This window comes from Monodon monoceros, unplaced genomic scaffold (genome assembly GCF_005190385.1).
Source record: "Monodon monoceros isolate NGI ecotype Baffin Bay Population unplaced genomic scaffold, NGI_Narwhal_1 Super_Scaffold_20, whole genome shotgun sequence".
Classification (NCBI taxonomy): Eukaryota; Metazoa; Chordata; class Mammalia; order Artiodactyla; family Monodontidae; genus Monodon; species Monodon monoceros.
In genome coordinates this window covers 74,525,093-74,543,965 of record NW_021703777.1, presented here as the reverse complement: position 1 = coordinate 74,543,965, position 18,873 = coordinate 74,525,093, and the positions used below count along the sequence as shown (strand labels likewise).

Below are 18,873 nucleotides of genomic sequence, written 5' to 3'. Positions count from 1 at the left end.
ATTGAACATGTGATCCTATTTTGACTTGACATTTCCAGAACACTCAAAGCCAGACCCGGTGACCCTTCAGCTAGCAAATGTGCAAGAATTTTGCTCTGACCCATGACTCATTTTGAGCTTTTGTGGTCTGTCTTTATTCCAGTTCTTTCATGCCTCCTCATATCTTTAACATCCTTGTAAGACATCATAAAACATTTGAAGAACAAGATGGAGCCTGGCAATTATAAATAGAGGCAACACTAGTGGTTATGAGCATGGGCCCTGGAGTCAGCTAGAATCCAACCCTGATTTTGCGTCTGTAAAATAGAAATAATAAAAGCTATTTCATAGGATTGTTTGAATATTTTTGAAGAGCACTGAGCACTGTGGCTGAGACAAAGTTAGTAAGCAATAAATGTTAGCTATCATTACACTGGGATTATATAAACTAAAGGGATCCAATTCTGTGAGTTTGAAATCAACCCCAGGCAAAATTCCTCAACAGACTGTAAAACGTATTTAAAAGGTGATCTTTAAAATTAGTACGATTCCCTAAAACTGTGTCATCGTAGGCCAATAGAATTTTATGGTTTTGAAAGGGTAGGAAAACATACCTTGATGTCAGCAAAACTTTTGACAGCATCCCTCACAATAACTTAAATAAAGTTACATGGGCAGGACAGTTCATTTGGGTTGATTTAACAGTTTAAACCGGTAAGACCTCTAGATGGTGGTTCTCAGCCCTAGCTGCACATTAGAATCACCTGGAGAGGTTTTTTTTTTAAGTTTGTTTTTTTTTTTTTTTGGTTGTTTTTTAAGCTTCCCCTGTGATTTTAAAGTTTAATCAGGATTGAGAACTATGGCTGTAATTATAGTGAATTGACGTGAGCCTAAAAGCTAGGGGGTTAATTAACCTGACCTGGATTTTGTCCTTAGCCAGCCTGGTCCACATTTGCATCAGTGACCTGTACAAGGACCTGTCAAAGGGGGCGTGCCTCTCAGATGCGAGGATGCCTCAAAGCAAACACGATGAGTGACAGGACCTTGATTGATGTTGACAAGCCGGACCCATGACCTGATTCAAGCAAAAGGCATGTTTAAATGCCAGGGTCTAAGTTCACCTGAAGGGCAGTGGTTCCCAAAGTACAGTCCTGAGACCAATAGCATCAGCAGCATCTGAAAACTTGTTAAAAATGCAAATTCTTTGGCTCTACCCCAACCTACTAATTCAGAAACTGTAGAGGGTGGAGCTAGTGTCCTTTTTTAACAAGCCCTCCAAGGGATTCCGAGGGATTCTGATCTGTGCTAAAATTTGAGAACCACTTGTATGTGGGGGGGCGGGGGAAGTCTCACCGGACGAGTACAGAATTGAAGACAGCTGAGTTAGCATCCGTGGCTGTGAAGGGGATCACTTTATCTACAGTTCTTTGGATATATAGTTCTATTTTACTTTCACTTTCCCATCGTTGTAGAGATCTTTCTTACTTTGTGGGTCATGCCACTTGCTTATCTCTTCATTCCACATTCACGGTGTAATTCTGTTCATTGAAAATCTGGATAATTCCAGAGGCTGTTAAATAGTGAGAAATGTTGAGTGTAGCGTATGATGGTATAATAATGGCTAAACAAAACAAAATAAAACCAGCAGTCACAACATGCCAGGCAGGCCCTGTTATGGGCCCCTTAGATGACTATCAACTCATTTAATGAGGAAAGAAATGATTAGGATTTGATGTTTGCAGCTGCAGAATGATCACCATTGTTGATTGGGTAGCAAGGGTTGAAGGCTGGGCTTGGTTAACTTCCACTGTTTGTTTGTTTTTTACAGTTTTAAAATTCTTTCATAGTTACATGTTTTATTAATCACGTCTGAGAAAAGTCATTGATTTTCATTTTGTACAGCATTATCTTGTAAGGACAAAATGCAGCGACAACTTCCAAGCTTTTTGCATATCAGAGCTGAAACTGAAAGTATCTCCACAATTGAATTTTCACTTCTTATTTGTAATAAGTTTATCCTTAGGAGGATACTTCATAGTGTTTGATCACAGATGAGTTTGAGCGTTGCTATCACTCAGTAATTTTAAGCATCTGTCAGGTTCTCTCCTATACTGTATATTAATATTTTCTCCGTTAAGCAGATATTTATTGGTGGCCTGTGGGAATAAGATACACCTAAGTCCTCTTTCCTTGGTATATTCACAAAAGCCTCTGAAACTAAATTTCCAAGTCAGGCCATACTAAGGCCTGGCATAATAAGTTTTCATCGTTAACAGTTATTTTGTGTTTGTGGGTTTATTTATTTATTTATTTTATTTCAATTTTTAATTATATATTGTTTTTAAAATTCCAGTTTCCAATTGTTCATTGTCTGTATTTAGAAACAATTGATTCTTTTTTTTAACATCTTTATTGGAGTATAATTGCTTTACAATGGTGTGTTAGTTTCTGCTTTACAACAAAGTGAATCAGTTATACATATACATTTGTTGCCATATCTCTTCCCTCTTGCGTCTCCCTCCCTCCCACCCTCCCTATCCCACCCCTCCAGGCGGTCACAAATCACCTAGCTGATCTCCCTGTGCCATGCGGCTGCTTCCCACTAGCTATCCACCCTACGTTTGGTAGTGTATATATGTCCATGCCACTCTCTCACTTTGTCACAGCTTACCCTTCCCCCTTCCCATATCCTCAAGTCCATGCTCTAGTAGGTCTGTGTCTTTTTTCCCGTCCTACCCCTAGACTTTTCATGACATTTTCTTTTTTTTCTTAGATTCCATATATACGTGTTAGCATATGGTATTTCTTTTTCTCTTTCTGACTTACTTCACTCTGTATGACAGACTCTAGGTCCATCCAATCCAAAAATGGGCAGAAGGCCTAAATAGACATTTCTCCAAAGAACATATACAGATTGCCAACAAACACATGAAAGAATGCTCAGCATCATTAATCATTAGAGAAATGCAAATCAAAACTACAATGAGATATCATCTCATACCAGTCAGAATGGCCATCATCAAAAAATCTAGAAACAATAAATGCTGGAGAGGGTGTGGAGAAAAGGGAACACTCTTGCACTGTTGGTGGGAATGTAAATTGATACAGCCACTATGGAGAACAGTATGGAGTTTCCTTAAAAAACTAAAAATAGAAGTACCATACGACCCAGCAATCCCACTACTGGGCATATACCCTGAGAAAACCATAATTCAAGAAGAGTCATGTACCACAATGTTCATTGCAGCTCTATTTACAATCGCCAGGACATGGAAGCAACCTAAATGTCCATCAACAGATGAATGGATAAAGAAGATGTGGCACATAGATACAATGGAATATTACTCAGCCATAAAAAGAAACGAAATTGAGTTAGAAATCATAAAGATCAGATCAGAAATAGATGAAAAAGAAATGAAGGAAAGGATAGCAAATATCAATAAAACTAAAAGCTGGTTCTTTGAGAAGATAAACAAAATTGATAAACCATTAGCCAGACTCATCAAGAAAAAAAGGGAGAAGACTCAAATCAATAGAATTAGTAATGAAAAAGGAGAAGTAACAACTGACACTGCAGAAATACAAAAGATCATGAGAGATTACTACAAGCAACTATATGCCAATAAAATGGACAACCTGGAAGAAATGGACAAATTCTTAGAAATGCACAACTTGCTGAGACTGAACCAGGAAGAAATAGAAAATATGAACAGACCAATCACAAGCACTGAAATTGAAACTGTGATTAAAAATCTTCCAACAAACAAAAGCCCAGGACCAGATGGCTTCACAGACGAATTCTATCAAACATTTAGAGAAGAGCTAACACCTATCCTTCTCAAACTCTTTCAAAATATAGCAGAGGGAGGAACACTCTCAAACTCATTTTATGAGGCCACCATCACCCTGATATCAAAACCAGACAAAGATGTCACAAAGAAAGAAAACTACAGGCCAATATCACTGATGAATATAGATGCAAAAATCCTCAACAAAATACTAGCAAACGGAATCCAACAGCACATTAAAAGGATCATACACCATGACCAAGTGGGATTTATTCCAGGAATGCAAGGATTCTTCAATATATGCAAATCAATCAACGTGATACACCATATTAACAAATTGAAGGAGAGAAACCATATGATCATCTCCATAGATGCAGAGAAAGCTTTCTACAAAATTCAACACCCATTTATGATAAAAACCCTGCAGAAAGTAGGCATAGAGGGAACTTCCCTCAACATAATAAAGGCCATATATGACAAACCCACAGCCAACTTCCACTGTTTTTAATAGACCACTAGGTGTGCTGTGTGCCTGAGGAACTTTGGGATAAATAGTGGAAAAGATCAGAAATGAATGATCACCAGGGTTTAAAATTTCATCCTCCCTTACCTCCCTCCTCCCCATCCCCTGAAAAGGGGCAGATTGAGGAGGAGAACCTGCCTCAACACCTGGAGGGGACGGGAGAAGGCAAAGCATTCGGGAGGGAGCCTGCAGGGCCGATGGCTAGCCCAGTCCAGGGGCCGTGGGCCGTGTGGGGAATGGGGTCTAGAGGGCGGTGGAGCCCCCAAACCCCCATTCCTCCAGCTCCTGGGGAACTTGCAGGTGGTTCATCCACAAAGTGAGGTACAAACCAGAGAGACCAAGACTACCTGCAGGACTCCTCTCAAGAACAAAAACTCCAGGGGCCAGTCCAAAGTTGCTGAAAGAACTGTCATATCTCAGAGCGCATGTCTTGCCCAAGTGGAAGGACTGGCCTGCGTCCAGTGAAATGCCCAGCCTTGGCCACCTTCAACTGTTTCCTGCACTGAGGAAGCTCAAGGCATCAGTGTTGGCCAGATGGGTGCTTCTGGAAGTGTTTTGAGGCACAGCATTTCCAGGATTCGGCTCCCCTTGGAGATTAAAAATGTGTTAGCACATGTTACGGATGCTGAGAAGCTCTATAGGAAGTGTGATTTTGTGATTTATTATAAGAAATATATATTTGATCTCCGAGCAGAGCTCCTAAAACCCTTGGAATTTCCTGTGATTAAGCTGATAAAGGTGTCATTTGTTATGTTATGAGGTGAATTTTGGAAAGCACCTAAGGGGGGCTGGTTGCCAAGGGAACCAACCAGGAATAGAGGGTTAGAACTTTCAGTCCCAACCTCTGATTGCCAGGGAGGGGAGAGGGGCTGGAGGTTGAATCAATCACCAATGGCCAATAATTTAACCGATCAGGCCTATGTAATGAAGCCTCCATAAAAACGCCAAAGGACTTGGATTCTGAGAGCTTCTGGTTTGGTGACCACGTGGGCATTCAGGGAGTGGAGTGCTCAGAGAGGGCTGGAATCTCCAAACCCTATCCCCATACCTTGCCCTATGCATCTCTCCCATCTGGCTCTGTTCCTGAGTTATATCCTTTAGTAATAAATCAGTAATCTAGTAAGAAAACTGGTTTCCTGAATTCTGTGAGCCACTCTAGTAAATTGATTGAACCCAAGTTGGGAGTCGTGGGAACCTCCAATCTACAGCCCCTCAGAAGCGCAGGTGTCAACCTGGACTGACAGTTGGCATCTGAAGTGGCGGGAGGGTCTGACATTAAGGGCTGAGCCCTTAACCTGCGGGGTCTGATGCTCTCTCCAGGTAGCCTCAGAATTGAGTTGAACTGTAGGACACCCTGCAGGCATCCGGGAATTGCTTGGTGGTGTGGGAAAACCCACACACGCTGGAGTCGGTGTCAGAACGGTGGTAAAGAAACCTAGTTTCCACTCTTTCAATATGTAGTCTTTCTAAAACATTTCTTCCCCATCATTGTTACATCCTGTTGAAAAAAGATTAAAGAAGACAAGTTAGATGATACAAACTTTATTTAACACTGCATGAAATGGATAATCTGCTTCCAGAGAACTGAAAAAATGGGGCAGACGGCAAGAAGCTTTTATAGGATAAAGAATAAAGAACGAGCAAGAGGGGCTTCCCTGGTGGCGCAGTGGTTGAGAGTTCGCCTGCCGATGCAGGGGACACGGGTTCGTGCCCCGGTCCGGGAAGATCCCACATGCCGCGGAGCGGCTGGGCCCGTGAGCCATGGCCACTGGGCCTGCGCGTCCGGAGCCTGTGCTCCGCAACGGGAGAGGCCATAACAGTGAGAGGCCCACGTATTGCAAAAAAAAACCCAAAAAACAAAAGAACGAGCAAGAGACAAACAGAAAACATCTGATTGTCTGGGGCCACATAGCCACCCTTGTTGGGGGTGAGGAGGCCTGGAGCTGGCTTGGCCTTCGGGAACTGGCTGACTGGACACACTGCGTGTCTGGTCAAGCGGAGCATTTATGGGATGTGGATGTTAGATCTAAGTTTCAGTTTGCTGACCCGGCACCCTGGGAAGGAGCGGACCCATCTTGGGCCTAGAGATTTATTTCAGCAATACACATGGTAAAAACTCGAGCGTGCCACAGAAATATACAAAAGAAAAGCGAAGCCCTCCAAAGCCCCCTCCACCCGTGTCCTACTACCCTAAGGTAATCACTTTATTAGTTTCTTATCTCTTCTTCCAAAAGAAGATATACATACTAGAGGAAGTGTGTACGGATACATTTTGGGTGGTAACAAGTAGGGGGAGGGTGTGTGCCGCTGTGTTCTAGTGGGTAGAGGCCAGAGCTGCTGCTAAACATCCCACAGGGCACAGACAGACCCCTACAACAAAGAAGTTTGTGCCCGCGATGTCAGTATTACCAATGGTGAGAAAGCCTGCAGTGGTTGTGAGACCCGAGGTTATCAGAATCCTCTGGAGGGTGTGTTAAAACACAGATTGCTGCACCCCACCCCCAAAGTTTCTAATTTAGTAGGTCTGGAGGGCGCTCCCCCAATTTGCATTTCTACAAGATTCCAGGTGATGCTGATGTCACAGGCCCAGGGACCCCACTTTCCAAACCTCTGCCTGGGCCTTCCCCTGGTCTACATGGACCAGGTGGTTCCCTAGCACCAGGTCTGGGTTCCACCTGTAGGACGGGGTGAAAGAGAGGGAGGAACACTACCCACTCTGTGAGCACTGAACCGAGACGCAGCAGAACCCATTTCCATTCATGGTGCAACGGCAAGAACTTAATGACGTGGCCACACTCCATTGCACTCGAGGCTGGAAGATGTGGTCGCTAGCAGAGGCCCACGAGCCCCGCCGAGGTGGCGGGCGATTTCATTATTGAAAAGAGGCAGAAAGAATGGACATCAGGACAGTCTGTGGCTCTGCTGAGAGGCTCTCCAGCTCTGCACCCTCCCCGCTCTCTCCCTCCTTCCTATCTCTTCCTCACCTGCTGCTCTCCAGACACACCATCTCTCTGCTCTTCCGGCGGCCAGCACACTCCCTCCGCAGGGCGTGTGCACCCCCTGCTCCTCTGCTTTGGAAGCACTGGATTTCTTCTCTCCATTCAGGTCACTTCTCAGAGAGGCCACCCTGCCCGCCCTGCCTGACAGGTACCCACTGCCCCCTCTTCCCCTTTACCTCCTCTCCCCTTATCCTGCTTTCTCTGTCCTTGTTACTTAGCCCACAGCAGCAGATTGCGTATTTATTTCCCTCTCGATTTGTCTCCGTCACAGGAAAGTCAGCTTTGTGAGGGCAAGGCCTGTCTTCAAATAGATTTGTGCTGAGGATTTAAATCCGTGAGCCTCTTCCATGTTCATTAATTTGGAATATTTTCTTGTGGCCTCTTGTGCCCAGCGTGGTTGCAGACGGGCCCTGTGGCCCTGGAACGTTCCTGACTGACCCTCTGCCTCTCTGGGGTGGCCTCATCTCTCTGGGTCCTTGGGTGTGAGCCAGAGGAAACAGAGCGAGCTGGCAGCAGATCTTCCTAAGGAGGCAGCACCATTTCTCAAAGGAGCATGTGACGGTCACACACATTTAAGATAATAGCCCAATCAAGGGAGAGGCCTTGATTCATCTGATTTACCCCCCACCAGAAAAATCATCTATCGAAACAATCTTGACTTACAAGATTCTTAATGGCTCAAAAGTGCCTTATCAGCTTAAGCTGATCTAAGAAAATAAACATTTCATAACTGCGATCGTATAAGCGGCTCCAGAAACAGAATAGCTCAGCTCCGATGGGTAGTTCTTACAAATAAACCAGGCAATCACACACTACAGAATTAACTAGAATTTCAGCAAATTCATGGGGAGCCCAATGGAAATGCCCTTGCCAAGTGAATGCTAAAATCATCCTGTAGTCAAAAATGTGGTCAGGGGCTAGATGTGGGCCTAAAACATTTTGCTCTGACTAGAGCCACTTCTCAAGTGGAACCCAGTTAACTTGGGCCCTCAAATTGAAGGGTTATGCTTAGATTTTAGGGTAAAGCGACATAACTACAACGAAATGAGTTCATCTAAAGGGTCCGGCTAACACCAAACAGAAACAGAATGCCAGAAGCCAGCGGCAGGCCTGGAATCAGGGTTGACTCAGTGTGTTCTACATCGACGACCCGTGCTGTCTAGAAGCACCATGCCCTGGAGCCCGGCAGGGTCCTGTATGATTAAAAACAGGCCAGGCCCTGGTCCAGGGGACAGAGATTTTCAGCATCACTGGTTAAAATAAAACCAGTTTCCTGTTAACCAGAAAACGCCAGTTATCAGAAAAACCTCATTTTCTCAGCATTTTAATCATTGAGATTTTATGGTGATAAGAAGAAAGGAAATTATTTTTCAGGAGAGTGTGCTGTAGCAATTTCTCTGGGACCTTATATCTTCTGGGACAAGGTGTCCAGTGTGGTCTTTTTTTTGGACGGACATAAGAGTAGCCCAGACAAAATCAGGGGAGGTTCAGCTCTACCCACCGGCTCAATTTGGGGGCAAGTGGTGCTTCTGGAAGGGCAGGGCTGCACTACAGCCAGGTTGCCTGGAAGTGGTCATTTTGTTCAGGCTGTTCCCATAAATTCCCCTAGAGCATAGGTGGTGATTTTTCTTACTCCTCAGATTCCAAATCCTTTCAGTAACTGGCTTGGCAGGCTGCATTAAGAGCAGTCAACAGAGAGGGCAAATGCCTCGGAAAGCTAGGCCAAATCAGGGCTTGGGAGGCCGCCAGGGCTGTGCCAGGAACCAGTGGCTCTGGCAGGGTGGGGACCCGTGCAAAACCACGCGTTGCCTCCACGGCTTCAGGACTGGTAGCCACCAGCCACAAAGTCCCATCTTGGCCCCTTCCAGAGTTTTCCAGAAGGTTCTCACATTTTCTGCACAAGACAGGCATCGTAATCCTGTCGTTTAATGGGGGTGAGTGTGGCTGTTAGCAGCTCACCAGTCAGGGAGTGCCTTCCTCGGCATTCACTGGTAGGAGGAGACCTCAGTGAGCTCAGGTCCTCAGAGCACCAAAAGAAAATATTTTTCATGTGATGTCTTGGAAACTATTTCTAACAGGCAGAGGCTCACTGAGCCTTCAGAGGCCACAAGCCTAAAAATGTTGCAGACTCTTTGGAAACCAAAGAGGCTTTTCTGAGGCTGTGTGAAAAGGCTGCCAATGTCCTTGCAGCTGGTGATCTGAAGATTCTTCCCTTTCACTCTTTTTTCTTCCTGTTCCTTCCCGCATGGGACCCCTTCCCTGGGAGGTTCCTTTTATTCTTCAACAGTGACAGCCTCCTCCCGACTGCAACCTTCACTGCAGCTGCAAGAGCTTGGAGGGAGGGGAAGAACCCAACTCCTCTGAAGCGGTGAGGGCTGTTCAAAGCTCAGCTCCCTAGCTCTTCTGGGGGCAAATGCTTTTATTTATTTATTTTTGCGGTACGCGGGCCTCTCACTGCTGTGGCCTCTCCCGCTGCGGATCACAGGCTCCGGACGCTCAGGCTCAGCGGCCATGGCTCACGGGCCGAGCCGCTCCGCAGCATGTGGAATCTTCCCGGACCGGGGCACGAACCTGTGTCCCCTGCATCGGCAGGCGGACTCTCAACCACTGCGCCACCAGGGAAGCCCAGCAAATGCTTTTTTTGGGGGTGGGACTGCGCCGCGAGGCTTGCAGGATTTTAGTTCCCCGACCAAGGATTGAACCCCCGGCCCTCTGAGTCCTAACCCCTAGACTGCCAGGGGGTTCCCAGCTTTTTATGTTTTATTCACAGTGCCCATGACCCATCTTCACCCGAAGACTAATACCCAAACTGTCGAGGGACTGGCTAGGAGAAGGCAGTCTCTCCTGACTCTTCACACTGGCCTGCTACAGAACGCTGCTTGTCTCCCGACATCCCTACCCTTGTCAGAACCTCAGAGCAGGCGGCATCAAAGACTCAAGCTGGAGGCCCCCCAACGGTAGACCAACAGTAAATCAAGCCAACGCTGTAGGATGTGCCATCCAATACAGTCACCACTGGCCACATGTGCGGACCAAGCAATTGAGATGTAACTAGGGCAAACTGAGATGTACCATAAAATACACACCAGATTTTGTAAAACATCTCCTTACTGAGGTTTATATTGATTACATTTTGAAATGATACTATTTTCGATATACTGGGTTAAATAAAAATCTGTTATTAAAATTAGTTTCACCTGTTTCTTTTCATTCATGGGGCTAGTAGAACACTTAAAATGACCTACGTGGTCGGCATTATATTTCCATAGGACAGCACTGCTCTAGAAACTCTGAAAGAAACTTCGGACTGGTCTGAATGTCAGGAACGCTCCTAGAGAAAAGCAGAGTGGAGCTACACTGACATAGGAGGGAGGAGTTCATCAGAGAATGAGAGACGGGCTTTTTGTTTTGGAAGAAACAATTTTCACTCGCTAGCCGACCAGCGGGCCAGGGCAGCAGGGGCAGCAGGGGCAGCAGGATACTAACCGGATTTTATTCAGGTGCCTGTTTAGCTCAGGCCAGCCTTCCGGTCTGCATTGGCACATCAGGGGCAGGAACTGGGAAGCTGTGATGTGATCCGTCTCCAAGGCTGTCAGCCCTCCAGGAGGAGAGGGACCTGCGTTTGCCCTGTAAGTCACACAGAGGCATTTTTGTATCTGGGCAAAAAATCCAATAGGAACAGCTGCTGTTTCAATGCTACAGAACTATCCTAGGCGCTTACTGTCTATTCAGTGTTCTCAGATATCCCATTCAGTTGATGTAATTACTGCCTGTGTTTCACAAATAAGGAAGCAGAGTCCCCCAGGGGTTAATAAGGCAGAAAATCACACCAGCTAAGAGAGGAAATCAGGGTTTGCCTCATGTCCCCCCTTTGCACCCTGCTCTACCTTGTTCCAGCCTCTGCTTGGACCCGAGGCCCCCCCCCACCCAGCTGCTGGGTCTGGCCTGCTCCACAGCCGGCTGCTGGCCCGGGTGAGCTTTCCTGGCCTCTGCTGGCTGCTCCTGACCCAACAGGTAGAGCCCCAGTCCCTGCCCAGCACCCAGCCGTGTGCCACGGGCTGTGGGATGTAGGAGAAGCATCCAACAGCGTGCTCTCTGCTGGCTGGGGGAGCTCCACTTGGGCAGGAGGGTCAGCCCTCCTCAGGGCCCTGCCCAGTCCCCAGGTGCTCCCTCGGGGTTGGCATCTGCTCCCCGGCCCAAAAGGGCTTGAAGGGCCTTTGTTGTCCAGCTCTCTGTTTTCTGTTTCACCCCGGCAGGTTCCATCTGGCATTTAGATATTATAAAATACCAGCTGCTAGGGTGTGACTTGGGTGGAAACCTGGAGGCTGTACTCCACCCTGAAAGGGGAAAAAAAGCTTATTTAATTCATTTCTGCGCTTGGAAGCTTCTAGCTGTTCAGAATGCCAATTAGGTGGCAGCTGCGCGGTTTTTTCCTTTCTCTATCCCAAGAAGGCCCGTTTGCTTTTCTGGGCCTGTCGACTGGAGCTCTTACAGGAGGTTGGGTGGGGCAGGCTTGGCAGGACCACGGCGGCTCTGAACGTGGGCTGGCTGAGTTTTGCTGACTTTCTGCCTGTGGGTGGGGAGTGGGCAAGTTTCCACAGAGGGGCCCAGCCCGTCTCAGTTTTTTCTGCGATGCAGGAGCTTGGGGTAAGAGGAGAGATGTTCCCCTGAGAGAGCAGCCAGCCAGTGCCTGAGGAAGACCCCACTCTAGTGCCCTAACAGATGCCCTCGGAAGGGCATCCAGCAGACCTCGTGGCTCCAGTACAGCTTGGGTCTCTGCACAAGGCATCTGTTATCGACCGTGCTGCCTTGTACATGACATCCACTCCGCCCAGGCGCTGTTTCCCCATCGCTGTGCTGGGGGTTACAGTGCCCGCCAGGGTTCCGGGGAGGGCGGCATGGCCCAGTGCGTGGAAAGCACCTTTGGCACGGCGCCTGGCATGCAGTGAGGGCCCACAGATGCCAGCTCTCACCAGCTTCCGTGTTAGGTTGAAACACTAAGCCAGATAACACTCAGAGCAGTTCCTAAAGGGTTCAGTGCAACTTACAGGAAGACCAGAATAAATTGGAGGGCTTCCAGTTATCAGCCAAATGTTAATATCTAAAACGATATTTAAAAATGAAAGCACTATATAATAAAATACAAAATGTTCCTTAATACAAAATAAAAAGAGCATTGCAAGGCAAAATGACGGCAAGAAAGCAAAGCAAGCGGATATGTCAGCAGACAAAAATGAGAAACACCCAGACACTCGTGCTCCGGGAGTCTTCACCGTTATGAAAAGTCCTTGGTGTGTGACCTTTTGGCTCCTTTTCCACGCATATAATAATTTGCATTTGTGTGTGTGTGTGTGTGTGTGCGCGCGCGCGCGCGCGCGCGTCTGGGCAGGTGAGGGCTGAGGCTCTGATGTAGTTAGTGAAAGGAATAAATGTGTAACACTTCTCTGTGGATAAGCGTGGGGCGGGGCTGCTGACAGTCTCCGCACTGTCAACCGTGGTGACAGGGAGGTTTCCTTAAGGGTCTTCTTTGTGGACTTTTTCTGCAGAAAAAGCCAATGGACAGCCCTGTGCAGTTCCTGTGGCCAAGAGACCAACACCCCTTTGGGACTGTCCAAGAAGAATGGGAAAATTCTAAAGGAGGACTCAGGTCCTGCCATTTGGCAAGGGGAGCTCAAGGTCATTGGAGTTTGGGCAAAACTGTGAATATGATGTCACTATTAAACAAATATTGAGTCACCTGTTCACTTCATAAGTAGCTTCTGTTGTGTGGTTAACTAGGATGAAAACATAGTATTCATTTTAAATTAAATCCAGAGTCCATTCCAGCATCTATTGAACAATAGCAAGAGGGTAAGATTTGAAGCAATTCCCCCATATTCTTCAGATTCTATCAGCTATGAGACACTTTGGGTGTTCAAAGACGGCTGGCTGCCTTTCATTCCTCCAATCTCCATCCTTCCCTGTCACGATGGAGGAGGAAAGGGAATTCCAGGCCCACCTAGTGCAGCGTCTTAGGTACCCAACTGAGTGAACAATTTGAACCCAACACATCCCAAGTTGCAGAAGCTGGCCAAGTCTCTCGTCATTCAGGACTACCGCTTTGCCTCCTTCAGGCGCGGGGAAGCCGATGCTCGGGAGAACTTCAGGTGTGTGCCACACCCCTGGGAAGAAGCACACCCTCTCTTGCCATGCAAAAGCCATAGTCTGGACTCCATTCTCATCCGCGATGTCCAGAGTTTAAGTGCAACAAAGGAGTTAAATCTGACTATAGAAACTTTGGTGCTTTCTAGGTGCTAACACTGTGTTGCAGGGTGCTTCAGGGGAGCTCAACTGTACGTTATGTTTCCTCCGAACACGGTGCCTGTGAATCATGCTCCTTGGGGAGTATCAGATGAGAGAAGCTTACTGGCTGGCAGGTAATATAGGGACCGCTTTCTTCAGATAGGTCCTTGCCTTGGGTCTTCCATGGCCTCTGAAAGTCTTCAGGGGTCCAACCTCTTGTTCTCTCTTCTTCCCTTTCCCCTACTGGAGAGAGTCTCACCATCTCCCAGAACGCCATTTAATGTCCCCTTCTTCTTAGACTGAGTCGTCATTATCAGATGTCAAGACGTTTCATATGGAGACATCAATGTCACTTTTCAGGGAGACAGTGTTTTAAAACCTGAAGACAGAGAAGAATATGGAATAGCTGCAGGTAAAGACCATTGGTTTCATTCATTCATTTATTTTTTTTCCCTTCACTGAGAACCTGGAGAAACACTTCTTAAATCCACCTTCTCCACTGCCACCACCTTGTTCAAGAGACCATCTGCTCTGGGCTGGACAAGTGCAAGAATTTCTTAATGGTTCTGTTTGCTTCCATTCTTGACTTTCTCCCACTATTCTCATCAAGGTGATCTAAACAACAACAACAAAACCCCCGAATCTGATCTTGTCTGTTGGCGCCCCTGCTGAAATTCACTGACTGCATTTCCCTTCCATCCGTCACTTGTAGGATGAAGACTAAACCCTTCAAGGTCCTTTGAGCCATGGCTGCTGCCTGTTCCCAGCATCAGCTGTCCCTCTGTTTCTGTCCTGCAGTGAGACTGGCTGTCTTTCAGATCCTCAAATCTGTACGAGCCACCCTTCCCCCCCTTCACTTCCTCAAAAACGCTTTCACAGCCTTCAGGCTTGAACAACTTCCTTGCAATATGTTCTCTTAACACTTGGTAATTGCCTTTCATATCATTTATCAGAGTGATGATTACGTATTTTTCTGGTGGTTATTTGTATTCACAGAAATTAGTCTGTCTCTCCGTCAGATTATCCGTTGCGTGAGAGCAGGGGCTGTGCCTGTTTTGCTCACCATTCTATTCTCAGAGCCTAGCACAGAGCTCAACACAAAGTGCTGAATAAATATTTGTCAAATACTTGAATAGATTTGTAGACTGGGCTCCCAGGAGTTTATCATCAGCTAAGAGACAAAAAGATTCTTCAAAGCCCTCTTCAGATGTCATCTTCATCGTGAAGCTTCCCTGTTCAATCCCCTTTTCGCCTGTCCACCCTGGGCAGAATAAATCTCTTCCAGCATATGCCCCAGTGTGCTCTGTGTCCTTAGTCATCTCTTCTTGGGCTTTTTTTTTAAATAGCTAAATTAATTTATTTTTATTGAAGTATAGTTGATGTCCAATGTTGTATTAGTTTCAGGTGTATCTCCTTGGGCTTTTGGAAGAAGACTGGTCTGACCTCATCCATACCTTTCAACTGGACAGCTCCACCTGGATGCCTGTATCCATTTCTCAGGGATGCTTTAACCAAGTACCACAAACTACAAGTCTGAAATCAAGGTGTCGGCAGGGCCATGCTCCCTCTGAAACTTGTGGAGAAGAATCCTTTCTTGCCTCTTCTAGCTTCTGGTGTTTCCTGCATGTCCCCTCCACCTGCCCCACCCTGTTCAGCTGCCTGGGAAAATCCTACTGACCCTTTCAGCTCCTTGGTGCTCTCTTCTGTGCAGCTGATCTGACCCATTACCAAGGATAGTCAATTACCCCCTCCTGTGCGCCCACTGCACCTTGCCTGTAATGCCAACATTGTCCTTATCCCCTGTTATCACAATGTTTTAATATCCACTGTATCATGGAATAGTAGATGGTAGGTGCCTTGAGGGCAGGGACTGTGTATCACTCAGTTTTCAAGTTTATATCTCCAGCACCCCACAGGGTGATTGGCATGAAGAAGGTACCCAATCCGACAAACGATGAATGAGTGAGTAAATGAATAAATAAGTGAACTGATTAAGTGGAATCTGAACAGGCCGTCAGTGGAGGGTGATGGGGAAGACCTCGAGGACCATGAAAACACTGTGTGGGACTCTATGGTTCGGAGACGTTAGGAGTCAATGATCGCAATTTAAGCTTAAGTCGAGTTCAGAGTAATAGTGGCCTATATAATGTGTGTGGGCTCGAGGGAGTGAAAGGATTATAGAAAATAAGACTATCATGTGTGCAATCAGGAAGGTGAAGTTTAAAAAGAAGCCCCCGAATTACTTTTAACTCATGAGTGAGCGTGCTAGAGTGGAATAAAAGTGGGTCCTCTTAGTGGAAAGTGGTTGTCTAGAAAAATAACATGCATGTGTGTGACACAACCAGAATGACTATTAAAATTATGTGTACTGGCACACTGGAAAAGCACGAAATAGGAATTGTGAACAAAATGCAGCTCTCCTATCTATCTAGCTATCTATCTATCATCATACATTGTATGTATGTATGTCTCTATGGATCTATATCTCTATCTATCATTTATATACATATCTATCTATCATCCGTGTATTATGTATGTATATATCTATTATCTATCTATCTATCTATCTATCTATCATTTATCTATCATCTACCTATCACCTGTCTACTCCATAAGAGCGGTACGGGCAGATTCGAGTTTTGTGGGGTCCTCCATTGTCTCTTTAAATTTTATTTGATAGCAACAGAAGCCCTCTACCTCCGCTGATGACTTGGGCAAGCCAAGGAACTTACTGTCACATTCAGGCAATTAAAAAGGTCCCTTGAGCTGCAAAAAGTAGGCTCACTTCAGATCTTAGCATTCCAAGTCCCAAGTAACCGTTAAAACTCTGCAACCGAGCCTTCAATCTTCCCTCCTCCCTTGGCTCAGACCGGCCTGGTCCTGGAAGCCTGCCCTGGGAGAGGGGACATGGTCCTTTTCCTCTCCTCTCCTCTCCTCTCCCTCTGTTCCCCTCCTCCCCTTGCTAGCTGCTGTTTCCCTCCATGCCTGGAATGAAGCCCAGAAAGGGGAGAGGTAAGGGAATAAGATAGTTCTCACATGGCTGGGTGGCCGAAGCCCTCTGGGCCGGCAGCTGGCCTCTGTGGGGTGGCCTGGCATATGATTAAAGCCAGCCCTGGCACGGGCTCTGCAGAGGTCTCCAGCTGGGCCCCTGTCTCCTGTGGTTCCCTTGATCCAGGCTGAAGTTCTCCATCCCTCTGGGTGGTCTCATGTGACTCCTGCCCCAGCTCCAGGGCTGCCAAAGGTATAACAGCCAGCCCCTCTCTGCCGAGGTCTTCTGATCACCCCACAGCACTCCATACCTGTTCCCTTTCCCACGGGGCCCACATCTGGTCTTGAGACGCTCCCCTTGCTCTGCCACCAAAGTAGTATCCATTGCTAACGTTTAAATGTCCCTTACAGTGTTCCAGCGCTGAAGTCCTATGTACTTTACGTTTGTTATGCTCACAACCACCTACAAGGTGGGTAGATCTGGCAGGCCCTATCCGTGGGTATTTATTTAAAACTTCTGCCTTAAGTTCCGTTGTCACAAAACACAGCAGGCATATTTCATTTTGTGATCGGTTTTGATTGCAGACACAGGAATCGAGAGATTGAGGCTTTATCTTAGTTTGACCATAAACTCACCGTGAAGCTAGGGTAAGCCAGGCATAACTGGAATGGACTCGTCAGCACCAAGGTTCCCTCTTGCACTAAAATTCTGTGACTTAAGACATAATTCTCGAATAAGGAATTATATATAGGTGTTTGGGATAGGTAAGGTAGGAACTAAGGCATGGAGAAGCCCAGACTGTTCAGATATAAGTAACCCTTAAATGTCTTGAGCCTCTTTGAGAATCCCCTGGTGGTCCAGTGGTTGGGACTCGGCACTTTCTCTGCCGGGGCCTGGGTTCAATCCCTGGTCAGGGAACTAAGATCCCGCAAGCCATGTGGCATGGCCAAAAAAAAAATCTCGAGCCTCTTTAAGTTTTGAAAAAATGATATTTAAAGTTCCTCAAAATCTAGGTCTTTACCATTGCTTCTTTGATACTCCTAAAGAGAAGTCTCAATAAAAAGAGAGGATTCAGAAGCACGTGGTTTCAAGAACCTTAAAAACATTTGTCCCTTTAATTCATTAACTCCACTACCAGAAATAAATTCTAAAAAAATAATCAGAGGCATACACAAAGATCTGTGTGTAAGAAGATGAATCACAGTAGTCTTTACCACAGTAAAAAGTAGGAACTACTCCCCTTGTTCAATTTCTGCGATACCCCTTCAGAGAGGATCTCAAACCATGTGAAATATAGCAGTGTTCTCTCCCCTTATCCTGCCTTTCTGTTTTACATCCTAACACTCATCACCATCTAATGCAGTATATGTTTATTTGTTTACTTGTTTTTTTTTGTTCATTTGTTTGTTTTGCTCGTACCATGTGGCTTGCAGGATCTTAGTTCCCCCACCAGGGATTGAACCCATGTCCTGGCAGTGAAAGCGCAAAGTCCTAGCTATTGGACCACCAGGGAATTCCCAATTTGTTTACTTGTTTACCTTCTTTCTCCCAACTAGGAAGTTCTCTCCATGAGAGCAGTAGGGGCAGATCCAAGTTCTGTGGGGCCTGAAGAACACATATATCTGAGGTCCTTTTTTAGAAAATTAATTAAAAAATAAGAATAGAAAATTGAACATGAAAGTGAATATGAATTTAGAATAAAAAGAAAAGGTCCTTGAAAGGCTCCTCATTAGCCTGGCAGTGAGTGTGCCTCAGAGGGGAAGGGGCTTGTTCTGCCTTGTTCAAAACTGTATCTCCTGGACCTAGACCAGTGCCCGGCACATAGCAGGTGCTCAGGAAGTACTTTTGGAAAGAAAGAGGAAGTAACAATGGAGATTGATTAAATGAATGAGCAAAAAGAGGTGGAAGAGGTCACATAACTTGCCCCCAAACACAACTAGTAACAGAGAGAACTGGATTTGGACATAGTTTTGCTCTCCCCACCTTTCTGGGTTTGTGGCTGCCTAGCTAGAATCCATTCCCAGCGTCCCTTGCAGCTACATGTGACCATGTGATGAAATTCTTCCACTTTAAATGTGAGCAGAAATCATTGTGCTGCTTCTTAGAACCTTAAGCTTATGGGTGCCTCTTCCATGCTCTCTTCTTTTCCCCTGCTGGCTAAAATCTGGATGTGGTGGTGACTCAGTTTGACAAGATCCTGATGGGAATGGCAGAGCAACAACTTGCAAAGAACGAAGATTCTAGAACAACTGTAAATAACAGAGCTGCTTTACTTACCAGCACAGTCCCCATCTGGATTATGATGTGACAGAG

The 18,873-nt window shown here is 46.2% G+C and overlaps 1 protein-coding gene across 2 annotated transcripts in view; it reads left to right on the top strand.

Annotated features, from left to right (window-relative positions):
* The window catches only part of TBC1D1 (TBC1 domain family member 1), a 288,411-nt gene that overhangs the window by 229,627 nt on the left and 39,911 nt on the right, over positions 1 to 18,873 (top strand). The window contains exon 21 of one of the 2 annotated variants that reach the window (XM_029236069.1): positions 10,060 to 10,445. The exons of the other annotated variant lie outside the window; for it this stretch is intronic. Within the exon in view, the coding sequence (XP_029091902.1) occupies positions 10,060 to 10,068 (9 nt within the window). The 3' untranslated portion in view covers positions 10,069 to 10,445. Of the gene's footprint in view, positions 1 to 10,059; positions 10,446 to 18,873 lie in introns of those variants that run through there. 2 annotated transcript variants of the gene reach the window in all.